The sequence below is a fragment of the Armigeres subalbatus genome, chromosome 2 (genome assembly GCF_024139115.2).
Source record: "Armigeres subalbatus isolate Guangzhou_Male chromosome 2, GZ_Asu_2, whole genome shotgun sequence".
Taxonomy (NCBI): Eukaryota; Metazoa; Arthropoda; class Insecta; order Diptera; family Culicidae; genus Armigeres; species Armigeres subalbatus.
The window spans coordinates 419,951,515-419,970,136 of NC_085140.1; the positions used below are offsets into that span (position 1 = coordinate 419,951,515).

Genomic DNA, 18,622 nt, shown 5'->3' on the forward strand with positions numbered 1-18,622 from the left:
ATTCGGGAATTATCGGTGCCGGTAAACCAACTGTTCGCCCAGTACAAGGAATTTTGTCCTCTGCCAAGTTGACTGATCGAGTGTACAGGAGCCACCCACTTATCGAAGGAGCTAATTACTCGGCTCCACAACATTTTGGTCATAGGAACCGGATGCGGTTGGACCACGGGAGACCAATAAAATCGAACAATGATCGCTTGGAGCCATGCTGAGCTTGAATTCGCGCCACTACAAAGGAAGCGATCGCCATTCCATGTGCACACAATTACCACCCCGCCATCACACTCGCGGACAATTGGGTTGGAGCTACAAAACAGGAGGTTTACGCGTTATCCTCGGTTTGGACATTCATCGAAAGGATTTTTTGTGTTGATGAGAGGAACAAATTTATATGTCCTGCCGAAGCGAGGACGGAAAACCTGTTACTAACCGGAGTTTATATCAAAACTTGCATATGAACCTGTACGTGAGTGGCTCGGCGATTTATTGCTGATTCTTGGAAAGCATTCGAACAATATTCAGTACAACAGAAATCCATCCGTGTTAGACTGGCCCAAGAATTCGATGGATCTGTGCGACAAGGATTCATTGTCTATGGGATTGCCAAACTACTGAACCAGTGCGATGGTTTATCTTCCAGGTAAATTACACAAGTTCACTGTGTTCGGCCGAAGCGAAGATTCCTGGATTCTAACGCTATTTTCGACGTGTTTTTCCCCATTACATTTCGGAGCAACCTTCTTTCTGGAAAGGCTATCCAGTGGTTCCTAAGCGAAGAAGCACGACACAACCCATCCATCCACTTCAGCAACGTGAGAAGACAAGTGTTCCGAAGAGGTCGAGACATCAGTTACCTGTCCAGGTGAGTCACTGAATGTATACGTCACCGAAGCAGGACGACAGTGACTGCACTTTTTTAAATAAATTTAATCCTCTTCGACGAATCATTTGTGACCACTTCCTGAGTGCACTTGGTGTTATTTTACGATATTTGGTTTGGAGTTTTGCTCTGCTCAGGGCTTAGCACAGCTGTTATAGTTGCTCAGGTGAGTGAACACAGTATATGCCCTGCCGAAGCATAACATTTGGATATTACACCTTATTTTTTCCTCTTGGTTTCATGCCTAAACACTGATTGACGTTGAGCATTAATAATAACTACAATCGCCATCGCCACATAGCTCAAAGGAGTTAGATTATCGTTTGGGTACAGCCACTTGTATTTGAAGGTACACTATATATGGCCTGCCGTGGCCAGGCTTGTTGGATACTACATTAGTTCCTCTTACAGTATGCCCCACGGTTGACACACTGGCGAGCTGTGCTGTAGACGACTGGCGTTATCGATCGACCCTTGGAGATTCCTGTTTTTGGTTTACGTGGTTTGGTGATGCATTTCACTGTGTAAGGTAAATATACACAGTATATGCCTGCCGAAGCTTGGAATCACGTGGATCACTACACCATTCATCTCTCTTTCGTTACGTGTGCGAGTAACTCACCATGGCGCCCCGTAAGCTGACATCGTTGGCCTTGTCGTTAAGCAGGAAGAAATTCAAACCGACCTGGACGATATTTGGAAGTACGTTCAACAGTACGAGGAAGCCATCACCGTAACTGATGTCAACATGCGCTGGGTTGGGTTAAGGGTTGGGGAGAGGGTTGGCGAACTTTGGGAGAAGTACGGCGAGACGTTGGTGGAGATCAAATGCCACGACGACTACGACGAGGATGATGAGACCTTCAACAAGGATCGTCTTATCTACAGCGATCGATACTACCGCTCGAAGTCATCCTTCACGGACAAGGCGAAGGAGCTACAAGGTCTACCAGAGCAGGACCAGTCAACGCGTGCAAACGACTCGATGGTGCATGGGGTCCTCGATCATGTACGGCTGCCACAAATCAAGCTGCAGTCATTCAACGGCGATATCGACGAGTGGATTAGTTTCCGTGACTTATTCACATCCTTGATCCACTGGCGGACTGATCTACCGGAGGTGGAAAATTTCATTATTTAAAGGGGTGTCTTCAGGGGAACCAAAGACTTTAATAGATCCACTAAAGATTACCCAGGCTAACTATAAGATCGCGTGGGATGCGCTAACTAAGCGGTACAACAATAGTAAGCATAGCTCAAGAAAAGGCAGGTTCAATCCGTTCAACAGGTTATTTCCGAGTGGGTCATTTGTCTTAGGAGTGCCAGTCCAAGTTCAATTGTAAGGGTCGTCACCACACTTTGGTGTGTTTCAGGTCGGAGAAGCATAATTCTTCAAAGGTCGCAGCGGTTGGTAGGGGCAACTATCCTTCAATCCTAAGGAAGTCCTCCGGAGTCAACGAAGCTTCTGGTTCGGGTTCCTCTCAGGTGGTCAATATGGTGGTTTCGGTTTCTGGTGCGGCTCACCAATATTCTTCGCAAGTTTTACTGGCAACTGCGGTCGTCGTCGTGGAAGACGATCAAGGTGGAAGGTTTCCTGTTCGCGCTCTCTTGGATTCGGGCTCAGAGAGCAACTTCATTACGGAGCGACTGAGTCAACGGATGAAGACCCAACGAAAAAAGGTGGATATTTCGGTACGTGGAATAGGTCAAGCAGGAACCAAGGTCAAACGCAAAATACAAGCGATGGTGCGATCGCGAGTTTCTCCTTTCTCGCAAGCAATGAACTTTCTCGTTTTTCTTAACGTAAGGGTGAATCTGTCAACAGCTACGATGCGCACGGATGGTTGGACGATACCTCCAGGTATCAAACTGGCAGATCCCGCTTTCTTTGAATCCAGCAGGGTGGACTTGGCGCTCGGTATCGATTTTTTTTATTTCTTTGAAACCGGTCTAAGGTTCAACCTAGGCAGCCAATTGCCGACGTTGAATAAATCGGTTTTTGGATGGGTAGTGTGTGGAGGTTTATCCAATTCTCATTAGGATCTGTACATTACATGCAACGCTTCCGCAACAGAGAATCTAGAATCTCTAGTTGCCCGGTTCTGGTCTAGCGAAGAAGTTGGTTCGGTGAAGGAGGAACCACAGGAGGAAAAACGATGTGAGGACTTATTCCAAAATACAGTCCAACAAAATTCCAATGGCCGGTATACGGTTACACTACCGAAGGAAGGAGGCGCCATTGAACGGTTGGGCGAATCCAAGAACAGTGCGATCCGGCGTCTTCAAGGTACGGAGCGACGGCTGGCAAGGAATGCCAACCTGCTCAAAAGCTACCACAATTTCATGGAGGAATACGAGTCGATGGGACACATGGGGAAGGTCGACGGAGCGGCCTTAACAACAACACAGCGGTGCTTTTTACCTCATCATCCCGTTTTCAAGGAGGACAGCACTACTACCAAGGTCAGCGTGGTGTTCGATGCCTCTTTCTCAACATCGTCCGGCGTATCGCTCAACGACGTGCTGCTGACAGGTCCGTTGATACAGGATGATCTCAGATCAATCATCATGCGAAGCCGTACCAAGCAAATAATGCTCGTTGCTGACGTCGAGAAGATGTTTCGGAAGATTTGGGTTAATCCGGAGGATAGGCTTTTGCAGTGTATCCTGTGGCGCTCAGATCCTCAAGACAACATCAGCGTGTATGAGCTCAAGACCATTACTTACGGTACCAAACCGGCGCCGTATTTGGCCACAAGAACTCAAACAGCTGGCGTTGGATGAAGAAACGGCATACCCCCTCGGATCACGTGCGGCGAGCGAAGACACATATATGGATGATGTCATCACGGGAGCGGACACGGTAGAAGAAACCTTTGAGTTGCGAAGACAGTTGAGTGAAATGACGGAAAGAGGCGGTTTCAGACTCAGGAAGTGGGCATCCAACAGTTCCAAGGTCTTGGAGGGACTTCCTGAGGACAGTTTAGCGATTCGAGCGGGGGACGGAATCAACTTGGACCAGGATCCGTCCATTAAAATCCTCGGGCTCATCTGGATGCCGAAGAGTGATAAGCTGAAGTTCAACTTCTACATTCCCTCGGTGCGACCAAGGCAGCAGTTCAGTAAAAGAGAGGTACTCTCGGTTATAGCAACGCTATTCGACCCTTTAGGATTGCTCGGGGCAGCAATCACAACTGCAAAAATTGTGATGCAGTTGCTGTGGAAATATAGGGACGAAGATGATCGTGCGCTGGACTGGGACCAGCCCATACCTTCGACGGCGAGTGAGATGTGGAGGAAGTTAGTTGGCCAGCTTCCTCTGTTGAACGAATGTTCATTGACCGCTATGTCATCGTTCCCGCAGCAGTTTCTACGGAGATTCACTGCTTTTCGGATGCATCCGAGAAAGCATATGGTTGTTGCATTTACGTAAGAAGTGTAGATGCAGCAGGAAGAATAAAGGTGTGCCTTCTGTCATCTAAATCATGCGTGGCACCCTTGAAATGCCAAACTATGGAGCTGTGCGGCGCAGTTTTGGCGGCAGAACTCCTTATAACGGTTCTGGATTCATTAAAAATATCCACGCAGGTGTACTTTTGGACGGATTCTACCTGCGTCTTGCGTTGGATAAATACCTTACCGACAACCACGTACCGAGTATCAAAAATCCAGACACTAACAAAACCAGAACAGGAATAGAAAATCCGGCCGATCTGATTTCGAGAGGCATCATGCCGCAGGAGATAATGCACAGCAGTTTCAGGTGGTGTGGACCGAGATTGCTGGAGAAGCAACCCGAACATTGGCCAGGACCTCCAGAGCTATTAATCGGAGCTGAAGCTGTCGCATGCATAAATTCTCGCTTAACTTTTCAAAAGGACCTAAGTAACATTTTTTCATGGATTAATTTGAATAGCGCAATCAACAGAACAACATGAATGCTATTGATTGCAGTATTCAAATTAATTCATGAAAAAAATGTTACTTAGGTCCTTTTGAAAAGTTAAGCGAGAATTCCTCAGCTGAGGAGTTTAACGAATGGTACCTTGGACGTTCCTAATCGTACACTGACCTCGTTAGACGCACAGCCTACTGGTTACGGTACCTGAAATTGTTGCGTACACCACGAGAACAGCTAAATCCGCCGAAGTTCCTCACAACAGCTGAGCTGAAAAATGCAGAAGTCAACCTGGTACGAAGAGTTCAGAAGGATTTTTTGTGGATGAACGGAGAACGCTGTCGAAGGGAGATACTGTATCGAGAAGGTCACCACTGCGTTTGCACAAACCATACATTTCGAGTGACCAAGCCATTAGAATTGGAGGACGAATAGCACATTCAGAAGAAGCAGAGGATGCTAAACACCCTATGGTTCTACCAGCACGCCATCAGCTTACAATATTAATTCTACGGTATTTTCACGAGAAACTGTTACACGCCGGCCCGCAGTTTTTGGCCGTTGGGAGGGAGAAGCGTGGTGCGGAACATTGTTCATCAGTGCTTGAAATGCTTCCGATCGAAACCATCGTCCAAAAAAAAAAGCTCCGAAAATTTCCCCAAGAAATTTCCTAATAAAGTTACGAAGATTTTTTCGAGGAACTGCAGCGGCTGTCGTGAAGCGTTCTTGAGCCGATGGAGTAGGTAGGCGGGATACTTGACGATGTAGCTGAAGTGGCGCAAGGTTTGGAACCTTCTACCAAAGCGATGGATAATATTCTTCTGTCTTTGGAGGAGGATGTCGTCTATATGATCCACGGTTACAGTTTCTTGAAGCCTAACGATCTCCAAATAGTCCACGCGTTTTGGGGAGTCATGTTACATCCATGAATGAAGCTATAGTTAACGCACTTGAGCTCCCCTTCCTCGTCCAAGTTGGTACAATCTTGAGTTGCTTGGCATTCAGAGTATTTTTTACAACGAGGATTCATGTGGCTGTTACGTGTCCCATGACCAAACGCAAAGCAGTTCACGTATTGCGTTATATTGCGCTTATTTGGCCGAAATCGCTTCCTCCCGTCAATGGTGTCGAAAGGAGATCCTGCACTCCGCCGGTCCGCCATGCAGCTCTTATCTAGGTGGACCAAAACAAGGTGGTCCAGGAGACTGCCTCCCTTGGTACGCCTGATGGCGAACACATTGACTATTTTCAACTGCTCTTCTTTCAACTTGGTAACGATTTCCTCGACTGGGTACGACGGTAACCGTCAGAACAGCATTTGGATGTTGTCATCCTCACGCGATCTTTTGGACCCATAAGAAAGCTCGAACACGATTTACTGCAAAGGCGAGGGGACGATTGTGGTTGCAGCGGCACCAATCAATTTGATGTTCCATGAAAGATGTGTGCCATTGCTGGATTGCAAGCAATGAAAACGAAGCTGAACGAACTAACGTTAATCAAACTTTTCTTGACAGTGCCAAAGACACCGACCGGAACTCATGGCCGAAAATCAACTGATTATGACATGAGTCACTCCCGCAATGGTCAACGCAGCCGCTAAGATGTTAAAAAGCTTTCAGTATCCTGATCGGATGCAGATGGGATTCCTTATGGCCGGAGTTCAAAAGTTGCAAATCACATCAAATTAATTATTAATTTTTAATTTTATTTTTCTGCCCAAGCTTTTATTCAGCAGATTTAATTGATTACAAGTCGTAGTTGGTATCTCGTAGCCTCATAACTCAAGATATCCTACAACAAATGTACGTTTGAATAGCTATGAAATGATTTCCGTTTTTCCTTTTACGAATAAATTATCTCAAGTCAGTTAAAAAGCCGCTTGGTGCGGCATGATGTTCTACCGCTTGTAACAAGCTTCTCGCTTCTATTTTCTCCCGTTTGATGAGGGTACAAAGGACCAACTTAAAAGATCTTCAGTCTCGGCGGCTGCTTGCTTTAGCCTTTACCTGGAACCCTGGTTCCATCTATCCAGATTTTAACTTCTTAATTAATTAACTTAATGAATTAACTTCTTTCATTCCTTTGTTGAGGTTTCGTCACCTCAAGGTCCTGGTGTAATAATATGTGCATTTTATGCATTTTATTGATCACTATTGATGCGTTCGGTAGAATCAATTATCCTTTCCGCTAAACGTTTTTGAAGAAAACATTTAGTCTACTCGTTACGTCTTGGAGAACGAAAAATTAAAAAAAAGTGTTATATCTGGGTCGCAAGGCTAGGGAATCGATCTCATTTTTATTCCAGCAAAAGGCATAACACATCTTTATGAAAAACATTTTGTTTAGGCATAAGCATTCTGCGTTGCTACATATATCAAATGAAGAACAGCTGCATAATAAACTTGTTGATCCATAACTCGTCTGGCAAGTAGCCATAAAATCGTTTCATTAAGATTGTTTACAATTTAAAGTCCATATAAATGCGCCTTCATACTAGAACCGCATTTTAGTAGTAGTCCATTGTAGGCTCAACGAAATCCAAACTCCAATGAAGATACAAAACCTGCTGCCAGCGCTAGCAGCATTTCTCGGCGTTCTAAGCTACGCTAGTTCCAATCGCTACAATGGGTAAGCGCCTCCGAACCTGCATGTAAATGATCACCCACAATCTCTCTCTCATACATCACCCCGCTTGCAGTTACAAACTGTACGAAGTGCCCGTCAACACTGGCCACGAAGTCCAGCTTCTGCTATATCTTCAGCACCACCGTCCAAGTATCGACATTTGGGCCCTAAGCAAGGTCGGCCCCAAGCGGGTGCTTGTGCCGCCGGTCTTGCAGAATACTGTCGAGTCCTTCTTCAAGGACTACCACATCAACTACACCGTGAGGGTGGAAGATTTCGGAAAGTATGGCCTCGTGGTTAGTAGCGACCGACTATGGGGTGTATTGACTGATTTGGGACTCGTTTCAGAAACTATTCGGTTAACCTTTCGCCAACGATGCAGCTGGAAGAGCCGACCTTCCTGAACAGTTACCCGACGTATGAGGAGATCAATGATTACATGGTTCAAATTGCGACCGAAAACTTCGAGTGGATTCGGTTTCGTATCATCGGTTGGTCTGTAGAAGGTCGTCCGATTCGAGCAATCACGATTAATCCCGATAAAGAGCAGACGATTATTGTGGACGCAGGGATCCACGCCCGAGAGTGGATCACCGTGTCAACGGCACTGTACCTAATCAAGAAACTGATTGAAGATGGCGATCAGTACCGCGCTTTACACGAGTATAAATGGGTTATCATTCCTTTGGTGAATCCAGATGGCTATATTTATTCAATGGAAACTGATCGATACTGGCGGAAGAACCGAAGACGTTTGAGTGACAAGTGCGTTGGTGTGGATTTGAACAGAAATTTCGGGTTTAGATGGGACGTAGGAGAATCCTTGTTTTCCGCCGAGTGTCATCCAGGATTTCGAGGGTATGCTCCATTTTCGGAGCCGGAAACAAGAGCCCTCCGATCAGTTATAGATAACAATCCAGATGCCGAGTTGTACATCAATTTGCACAGTTTTGGTGGATTTTTGATTCATCCGTGGAGCTTCCAGAGCAACCCGGTGGAGAATGCTGATGACTTGCGGAAAGTTGGGGTATCGGCAGCGAGGGCAATGTGGCATTACGGTCACCAGGAGTACAAAGTCGGATCGAGTGCGGAAATATTGCGCTACCAGGCCAGCGGGACCAGCATAGACTACGCGTACTCCGTGGGCATAGATTTCCCATTTGCTATGGAGATTGCCGAATATGGGTACAGTGATTTCCAGCCACCAACGAGTGCCATTGTTGATATTGTTAAGGAATCGTTTATTGGTATAAAAGAGCTCGTGTATGCAATCCGAAAGTTGAAGTCACCAACCAAAAAGAGAGGCTCGAGAGGTCGTTAAAACTGAGAAGGGATAATCTTCGATGAACATTTTGTAGTGCTTTGTTCGACGAGATAAGCCGAGCGTATAATAATGTGTTAATTTTTACGCTGATCAAACATGTTAATAAGATATATGATTTCTTGGTCATAAAAAAGGTATTGCAATTTCATGGAAGCTGTCCACACACACGTCTTATACAATTTAAATACAAAAAAATAATATCAGGTGGATTAATACACAGTTCCAATATTTAAATTCCACACTGCTTAAGTGCGTACCAAAAAAGCCCAACCGAAATTGGACTCTCATCTCCTGCGACGCGACGAGTACCCAGCTTGATAAGTGTGAATATTCAACAATCTTAATTTCTCGATATCCACCAAATTTACTGCATTTCGGTGCGTGGGTTGGCCGCACAGTCGAACCGCATGAAAAGCGTTCAATTGTTAAGTGGTTTAACCATCAGACGAGCTCCGCCCGAAATGGGCTTAAGTGTGTGTTTTTATTTTCAAGAGGAACCCTCTCAGACTGCACTCAAGACCCATAGGGAGCCCAAAAAGGTTGTAAACAATGAACCAAATAATGGAGCGAGCTTTTTAGCAAGAAGGGGTTAAACTGCTTTGACCGAGTGGCGTGGCGTTTAATTGGCAGTCAAATTAATTGTTTTTCGTTGTGGTCAACAGTGTGGGGCGGTGCGTCTGACCGATAATTATTACTTTGGGTTGGCGGGATGTACATACTGGGGAGATGGAGGAACGGAGGAGACCGGTCACAAATAAGCCGCAGCGTTGAAACTACGAATTACTGTCCGATTGGCAGTAGCTCAACGGATTATGTCACTTCGCAGCGCAGTGGCTGATAATTAGTTGAAATCTATTTTTAATTATGCTATCAAAGAAGTTACAATATGGGTTGAAAAAAATAATTATTAAATAAAGCTATATTATTGGAAAATGCGCAAGCGTAGAAATGATAGGGGAAGGAGGGGGCAATATGCGTTTTGGGGCCTCTTCCCCTAATCTTAAAAATGGCTTGTTTCAAAGCACTGCATAAATATTTCAGATAATATTGGAACTTTTCTTGAAATATGCATACGACGCATGTATGAAAGAAAAGATTTGTGATAAATAAATTTGTGCTACAAATGTTCTGTAGAATTTTCTATATAGGGGAACTGCTCCTTGAATTCATACCATGTACCCAAATCAATACCATTCGAAAACAAAGAATTGGTGCGCTAATTGTTTTATTTCTCATTTTGTGAATTTTTTTAGCAGTGAGCACGCCGGAAAACATCAAAACACGACACAAGTTGAGCCTAAATTGTCTGTTTTACGAATGTTATTGATATAGGATCATGTTATTCATTATGGAACAGATACCCTAGATATTTTGAATGGAGTTTGCAGAAGCCGTAAAGCATGTATGGTGTGATTTTTTTTCTCGGCGTGTAACAGCGAAGATAATTGAAAAAAATCTTGAACAACTGTGCATTTGAGTTGCGCGTCCATTCTGTCGAAAAAACGAACAGTGGGTAATGTCTGTGACATAACCGCTAAGTGGACGTTGGACTTGACTTGACCATGGCTTTAAGATACATAACATGTCCAAATTTCTCACATCAACTATTTTGGATAAATAATCGGCGTTGCATACCATTCCTTGGCAAAATCTTCTCATCAAACCGACACAGAAATCAAATCTACCTCGAACAAGAATCATCAAAAAAATTCAGGAAGTATCTGTCCGGTCACGAAATATTAGCCTTGACAATGGCAACCTTCCCATTGACGGACTGCCTGAAATAAACCACAAGTTGGCTCAGCAGGGATGTAGACTGTATCTCAGCCCTTCCACTGAAGAGACTTCTAATCCGTGCGATAGCGACTGAAGGAGAACATTATACAATGATATGGAAATCCTACTATCATCTTCAGGGTCGAACACTTATTACGTAAGCAATTTTTCTGGGTTTTTCGACCCCCCCTCCCCCCATGTAAGATTTTTTTCATACAAATGATTTTGAATTTATATGGAGCGTAAGATATTGACCGACCCCCCCTCCCCCCGTAAGTGCTTACGTAATATGTGTACGGCCCTTCCAAACTTAGACGTACATGTTCATGATAGAATTAGAGGCGAAAGTATAGACACAGACAAACAGACATAACACTCGTCGAATTTCCATCGTTCACTGATTAACTGGTGAATTCAAATAATCATTCGTTGGCCAATCGATCACTCGTGGCGCGCATCGTTTTTGCTCAAGTTTGACGTTTGCTCACTACCGCCATCTGGTTCGTGATTTGCCCAACTAACTTAAATCAACAGATGTCGTTAGTGTTTGAACGACGATGAATTTGATGAGTAAATGTTCAATGTGTTATGTCTGTTTGTCTGTGGTATAGAATTGATAGTTCCGTTAGGATACGGCAGGCATGAAGAATGTTTTTATAGAAGTCGATTTGAAAGCGAGCGGAGGGCTATATTTGCGATGGCACATATCACACGACCTTCCTTCTGCCAAGCTCCCGTATGAAGGGGGAGGGAAGAATATCAGTGTGGAAGCTGATATATCTCCACTGGCGCTATTTATGAAAATCACTCATAAAATTTTATCTCTAGAATATTAGATTTGGCACCCAAGTACAATTTCTATCCCGAAGGGTATTGAAAGCATTGATATTGATCTCTATTATTGACTCTTTGAAGAACCGTTTGTTTTTTGGACATACATGCTGCATCATGTGGCTTTTCTTCAGCCTGTCTCGGCTCAGCACTGATGCCGGCCGCTCTCGGCTCGACTCTGCTGCTGCTGCCGGTATTTGCTCAGCATTGCTGCTTTGTCGGGTCTGTAGGGTGGACTGCTGATGTACTGGCTAGGTTTCGGCTGATGATGGTCGCTTCGATGGTGTCGAGCCGAAAAAGCGGTCGGTGCAGACTTCATTCCCTGCTAAAAGGTGTGAGTGCTGTTCAACCGATTATGCGGTTGCTTCGCTTGTCCCGGTTGCGCTATTTTATGGCTTCTCGGCAGACCCAGCGGCTGCTCATTCGCTGGTGTATGCACCAATCAGAACGTGGTAATGGAATGATGCAAGAATTATGCGGTACCCATATTTATAGGTTCCCTTGATCTCAATGTTTTTCATTGAAAACAGTTTCATGCCTATTGAAACAAGTTTTTCAGGTCTTATCAAGTATGGACATGGAAGGCATACTTGACATCTGTCGATTGAGGGGCTTACCGCAGAAATTCGTCCACTGAGACGAACGCTATTAACGTTTAAAATCTTTCAACACAATGTAACGCGGTCGATTCGAATATTTTGAAATGACACCCGTTATAGTAAAGAGAGACGTAAGTCCTACGTCAAAAGTGCAATCCTAAACAGTTTGCAGAAGCCATCGGGCAGTATTCCATTGAAATAATTATTGGCACGTTCGCTTCACTTATCAGAGTGTAACTAAAATTCCTATAGTTTTTGTGGAGATGCAGTGATTTCAAACAACATAAAACACCATCAATTTAGCCTTCCTTACTGTCTGAAAAGCATTAATGGTACCTTCATTGGTACCGTTTAAATAACAAAAAATTGCTTACGTAAGCCGGGGGAACTTTGATCGCCTGGCTAAAATCGATTAGTTGACCCATTTTAAATAAAAGAATAAATTATTATTTTCTGTTACTACAAGTACTTACCAAAGGCTTTTACAGACGCTTGCTAAATAAATTAATGATTGAAACGTTTGATGATCAAAGTTACCCCAAATTGAAAGATAAAAAAAATCGACAAAAAAGATTTTTTTAGAAAGTTTAAAATTATCAAATTAATAAGCTCAGCCAAATCGCACCAATCGATTGATAGAAAAAATCCTATTTTCAGTTCTGCCCAAATGAAGATTTCGAATTAGTCTTAAATATACTAATTTTGCTATGCTGATTTGTAACATGATACTTCAATTTCTTAATACATGTTTATTATTCAAAAGAAAATAAATGAAACTCCACGATCATAGCTGATACGTTAGCTGACCATTTCTTCAAGTAATTGTCACCCTGAGGTATTCCGCTCCTGCATCGGCATTCCAAATCCCACCAGACGACGGCAACGTCATGAACGACGGCAACATCTTTTCTGTGGCCGAACTGGATTTCGCGGTCTAAAGAGGTAAGAGCAAGACTGCCAGATCGAACGGCACCGGATGTCCTATGTTTAAAAACCTACCCCGATAAGCGATAAAACTGCCTTCCTGGAGGCGATAAATAAGAAACGGATGAACGACTCCTTTCCCGTGGAATGTGTAATGGTTTAGGATCTTCAGAAGATGATGAATGATGATGAATAACACACCAACAATAATTCTCTTACACACACTTAACTTCGTTTTATTAATTGCTCCGTTAGCACAACCTCACGCGACTAGTTCACACTTGATAACTGAACTCCCCGTCCTTGGCCTTCCTTCTTTGACCTACTCCTATATCCTTCAACCCTCTCTTACATTAATAAATTTAATGAGCAACATAATCTTTATATCTCTGTGGTTCTGTTCTAATTCTTCGCCTATGGATCATTTCTTCTGCTTGTTTTAATCTTTTTGGTTCTTTCGCTTTTTTTGCATCGGGAATATTTTCTTTCGTTTGCTCAGTACATCTCTCACTGTCGTATGCCTTCTCTACCCTGCAAAAATCTTCACACTGTTTCATTTCCTCTCGTTCATCTGATACTGTAACCGGTTGTTGAATTTTCTTCAATTGTGCCACGTTTCGACTAAATTCCTTTCCTGGAACGCATGAACGTACAGTTGTTTCTGCTCCTACTTTACGAATCACCTGGAATTCTTCTGGCGAGTAATCTGATTGCAGTTTGTGAGTTTTCTTCATTCTTTTCATCATCACTTGGTCTCCGACTTCGATTACACTTTCTTGAGCAAACCTTCTCTTGTCGGTGTCTGCCTTCTGTTTTTCCTTGTGCAGTTTGTCTCTATCTCTAACTTCTTCATCTTTCAATTCTGACGTTGGAACACCGGGTAGCTTATTGCGAATCTTCCTTCCGAACATAAGTTCCGCAGGTGATTTTCCGATGACACTATGATTCGTTGAATGGTATGTAAGTAGATATTGTCGCAACTCCAATCTCCAATCCTTTCCCAAAACTTGTGCTATTCGTAGTCTTCTCAATATCGATCGATTCTGGCGTTCAACTTCGCCATTCATCGCTGGCCAATACGGAATGGTATTGATTATCTTGATGCCATTGCTTTTGCAAAAACTATGGAATTCTTCGCATTTTGCACTGAACTGAGGCCCGTTATCTACACGCAATGTCAGTGGAATCCCATAACGGGTGAACACGATGGCGAGTTTTTTTTTTATGGTATCTGCTGTTGTTATTTCCTTCATTCCGCACACCTCCATATATCGGCTATACTAGTCAATGATTACCAACAAATATTGACCCTCTGGTAATGGGCTTCCACAATAGGTGCGAGGAATGTAGTTGCACTCTATCCTTCAACCATATCCTCAGCACATGTGCGTAATACCACACAACACGGCCATACAAAACAACCCGTTAGACGAAAGAAAAGTCATCAACTTCCTAAAAGACGCCCACCTTTACAACAAAATCTGAAGAACCCGACATCGCCATACGACAAGCCAACGAACCAAGACCAAATCAAAATTATTATGAATTATACAATAATACCATCTGGCATCACGTTGTCGAGGAACGTGTATATTTTTATTTACATCGCATTTTTTACCGTCCCGAGAGAGAATGAGTGATTAAGATGTTGAGAGATTGAGTGAAAATCGCTTATGCCGGGAATTGAATCAAAGACTGCCGGAAAAGCAATCGCTGTGACTGAAATACGTGCCACACCTCGTTAATTTAAATCGAATAAAAGCTTTTTCAAATGATGTTTACCAAGAATAGCTGTTTTTAAAGCAGAAGTGAACCCCATTGCGATATCACGTGGACCACAAAATTCAGGAAAAGTTGCTTTCTGTCATAAATATCAATTAAATAATGCAGTCTTACCGGCATGTTAGGCCGGGAATAGGGAATAGAGATTTTATCGAGACCTAGACCCTTGAGGGACCGCGAAATCCATAGATATAGGAAGAGACATCGAGATATAGAACATCGAGATGTAGAAAATCGACTGTTGTGCCAGTTACAACTCGAATGTCTTCTATTGTAAATAGGATAAGACACCCAAAAATTACCCTAACTCCAGTTTTTGCTCACCTGTTTTAAAATCTTCGTTTCTCGAAAACTAGTTGTTGAAATTGTATCCCATTTTATTGTCTCAGAATCGATTGAGCGAATAAAAATTTTTGACGGGAAAGGTCAATTATTTACAGGAAAGATTGCGCAGATTGGGAGTTTTTTTCTTCTGAGTTGGTAGGACGCCCGTATAAAGAATGGTGTGGTCAGATGGATCAAAATTCTTCTACTTGGGACGTGTGCTGTACGTGTGAATCCGCCTGAATAATTTGACTGATTTTGGTTAAAAATCGGGCGGATATTAGGCCAAACCTAAAGAACAGCACCTATTTGGTTTTTTGTTTCGCTTAACTATTAACTTAAAAGCAAGAAAAATTATTTTGAATGCGATACACAAAATGTTTATTTTTTTTTTTGCTGACATCCAGAGTCTTTTGGCAGATTTACAATATTTAAGACTGGTGGGAATTCTCATCGATTTGTTTTCGGCGAAAAATGACAAAACAAAACTTTGCCAGACTGTCCGGACGTTTCGGTCGATTTACTGGCCTTCGACCATCTTCTGCGGACAAATCTTCCAGTCACTTATTTTCTAACAGACAGCCATTACTACTGTCTACTGTTTATAAGTGAATATAGACACTTAATATATTTGTTACACTTGACTTGAATGCCTTCAATGTGATTTTTGAAAGTTAATTTTTGATCTAGCAGAAGTCCTAAATATTTGGCTTCGCTAGACCAATTAATTGAAACCCCATTCATAGTGACAATATATCTGCTAGAAGGTTTCAAATAAGAAGCTCGGGGAAATTTTCCGTTTTTGCAAGTAAGTGGAGAAAATATCCAAACTTTTTTGCAATCTACTACAAATGACAAGAAGGCTTCGCCCTTTGACTGAGAGACCTGTGTCATCTGCAAACAAAGATTTTTGACACCCTGGCGTCAAATCAGGAAAGTCAGAAGTAAAAATGTTATATAATATGGGCCCCAGTATGCTGCCTTGGGGAACACTAGCTCTTACAGGTTATCTCAAGCTCTATCTGGAATTAGGGCGAATGTCGCAAGAGAGGATTCTCTTCGTCGACTTCCCTTTTTTAAATAAAAGAGGCAAGCAGCGGATTTTTTTTGTGGTTTACCACCTCAGAGAGATAGAAAACAATTCTAACTTGCAATCTAAGGAAATAAACTGAGAGAAATCATCTGCTTGTCACTTTTATTTAAAATAGGGGAAGTCGACGAAGAGAATTCTCTCTTGCGACATTCGCCCTTTTACTAGATAGAGCTTGATCTTTCAGATTTAGAATTTCGATAGTTTACCTGCAGTGAGCGACCTGATAAATAATTTTGGCTCAGTTTAATAATGTACAGAGGAAAATCAAAATTCATCAATTTTACAATCAAACCTTCATGTCAAACACTGTAAAATGCTTTCTCTATATCAAGAAGAGCAACTCCAGTCGAATATCCTTCAGATTTGTTGAGCCGAATTAAATTCGTAACTCTTAATAACTGATAAGTGGTTGAATGCTCATGGCGAAAACCAAATTGCTCATCGGCAAAAATAGAATTGTCACCATCATTCTATTTAAAATAATCTTTTCAAACAGTTTTTGAGCCTTTTCGCCATTTGTTAATAAAATTTGATTTCCCTCTTTAAATTGGTCTACTTGAATACAATGCTTAGCATCGAGTATACTATGAATTAAGCTACTAGAAGTGTTCATATGTTGCCAAACGAATTATTTTTCTGGATATTGTTTCTTCATAGATAGGAAAGGAATATATTGGCTTTTATTCGTAAGTCCGCCACTGTACCCCAACATCCAGGGATTCTATATGTGTGAAGTGCGAGGTCATGTTAATAACCGCCGGTGACGATTGAAGGGCTCAATCTCATCCGAATGAACATGACGATTATTGGAACTAGCGCCTTTCATTAATGGCTATTAAGATTTAAGTATAATTATGGTCCATCTGGTTTGACCAAAGCAATTGGTTGCCGAACACGTCAATCCAATTGGTGCGCTGTCCACGTTGTGTATTTTTTATAGTGCACTAAGCTGTTCATAGCTCTTGACTAGGCTGGAGCTTGAACAACCTACGCAGACTGTAGTGAAGTTGTTTTTCTGTGCTTGCGTTGGGTTTGTCTTTCATGAAGAACCCTTCGAAATCATGCCGCACGAGGAGGGCTGCGAGGTTGCTGAGCCGGCGACCGCGCGCTGTCATAAACGTAAAAATCTGACTGACGTCTGACCCAAGTCAAGTGCATTTTGGACCCGTGCGATTCGCGACTACTCTACAGATCAAAGAAAGACGTTTATAATTACCACTTTGTGTGTAGTTCAGAGTGCGAATTCAGTGTGGAAATGGCTGGCATTATGTGGCTATCTTAATGCGCGGCGTCGTTTTGTTATTGCTACTGCCAGTCATATTGGACATTAATTGTCACAATAATTGTCAGCAGTCAGCAGCTTGAGTTCCAATTCAAGTCATATGAGTCGTGTGAGCTGTTTAAAACGTTTCATTTGTAAGCGCAAGCTTTTCAAAACAATAAATTTAACTACCAGCTTCTGAAACACGAGTATTAAATCAGATATGACAGCTTGCGAATTACTCCCAAACATGTAATGTTAGATAGCAGGGATCTAAAGACACTTGTTTTTACTACTTTTCACAGCATTATAAGAGCATTAAAAAGATCATGAAATTGTATTTTATTTATACCAGCGCGCAATCAACACTTGTTATCAATTTTTTACGTGGGAGTTCTTCATGCCTCTCAACTGGATCAAAAGACCCAGACGTTTGGTTGGCGCCTGTCGGAACTTGAATCAATTGAATCAATGGACCGCTGCGGTGGAGGTTCCTTTGTAGTCCCAAATGGGGGAGCCCGAGGCAATGTTTGGATTTCATAAGTCTCGCCACCGTGCTGTACTCTCTTCAATCGAGAAGCTGTCAATCTTTACTAAAGTGGGTAACTTCTCAGCCTCTGTCAGGCAGGTGTAACCCACCACAACGGTACATGCTCCGGGTTCCACACTCGAAATGTGATCGATCTTCCTGTGGGCCGATCGTTCCAGTAACGGGTTTGAATGGTGTTTGTTTTATTTTGAATAGAGCTCTCGATCGCCGTGGTCGAGTATCGTCGGATCGGATCGACCCGATTTGATTGGCTCAACGGACGGAATCTATAGCACGATGCTGCTAGTACGCACTGGACCACCTGGAAACACATGAAGCCGGTTGAACAAGTGTTGCTCGCGCTTTTACCGCACACAGAGATCGATATCTCGATGCGGTAGGAATTCGCTATAATGTCTAGGGGTGGTAGTCACCTGGATTGATAGCAATCATTTTTTTAAATGTTGACTATCAGTATCCGGGATGCCAGAAGATTTTGTCTCACAAATGTGTTCAATTTTTTCGTCCATGGTTTGCAGTTATTTTATTAAAAATATTTAACTATGTGAGTGTATTGAAAAAAAGTTTGCTACTTTGAAAAGGATTATTGTCCCTTACTAAACATACATAAAGAAGTCATGCTTGTAAAGGTAGTTTGGTTGTTGCAAGTTTCGCATTAGATACTGCGAGTAAAAAACGGACAACTCATCTAGCGCTTTTAAGGATACTGTCGGTCAAGAACATCAATTTCGATTAAAAAAACTGCGGATATT

The 18,622-nt window shown here is 42.7% G+C and overlaps 2 protein-coding genes across 3 annotated transcripts in view; one reads left to right on the forward strand and one right to left on the reverse strand.

Moving 5' to 3' along the window:
- The window catches only part of LOC134213431 (NADPH oxidase 5), a 335,835-nt gene that overhangs the window by 81,579 nt on the left and 235,634 nt on the right, over nt 1-18,622 (reverse strand). The window lies entirely within an intron of this gene.
- LOC134217735 (carboxypeptidase B1-like) lies at nt 7,289-9,687 on the forward strand. Of its 2 annotated transcripts, XM_062696546.1 has the most exons (3): nt 7,289-7,409; nt 7,480-7,689; nt 7,755-9,673. In XM_062696546.1, exons 1-3 carry the CDS (start codon nt 7,330-7,332, stop codon nt 8,725-8,727), a joined length of 1,263 nt encoding a protein of 420 aa, XP_062552530.1. In that variant the 5' UTR covers nt 7,289-7,329; the 3' UTR covers nt 8,728-9,673. The 2 variants fall into 2 exon arrangements, with proteins under 2 accessions (XP_062552530.1, XP_062552531.1); XM_062696547.1 differs by lacking the exon at nt 7,480-7,689 and having other exon boundaries at nt 7,292-7,409; nt 7,755-9,687.

What these genes read in the sequence shown, in the direction of transcription:
- LOC134217735 (XM_062696546.1), top strand. Translation starts at nt 7,330, where the DNA reads ATGAAGATACAAAACCTGCTGCCAGCGCTAGCAGCATTTCTCGGCGTT. An exon ending in AGTTCCAATCGCTACAATGG is followed by an intron (nt 7,410 to 7,479) that starts GTAAGCGCCTCC and finishes CCCCGCTTGCAG; the next exon opens with TTACAAACTGTACGAAGTGC. An exon ending in AGGGTGGAAGATTTCGGAAA is followed by an intron (nt 7,690 to 7,754) that starts GTATGGCCTCGT and finishes GACTCGTTTCAG; the next exon opens with AAACTATTCGGTTAACCTTT.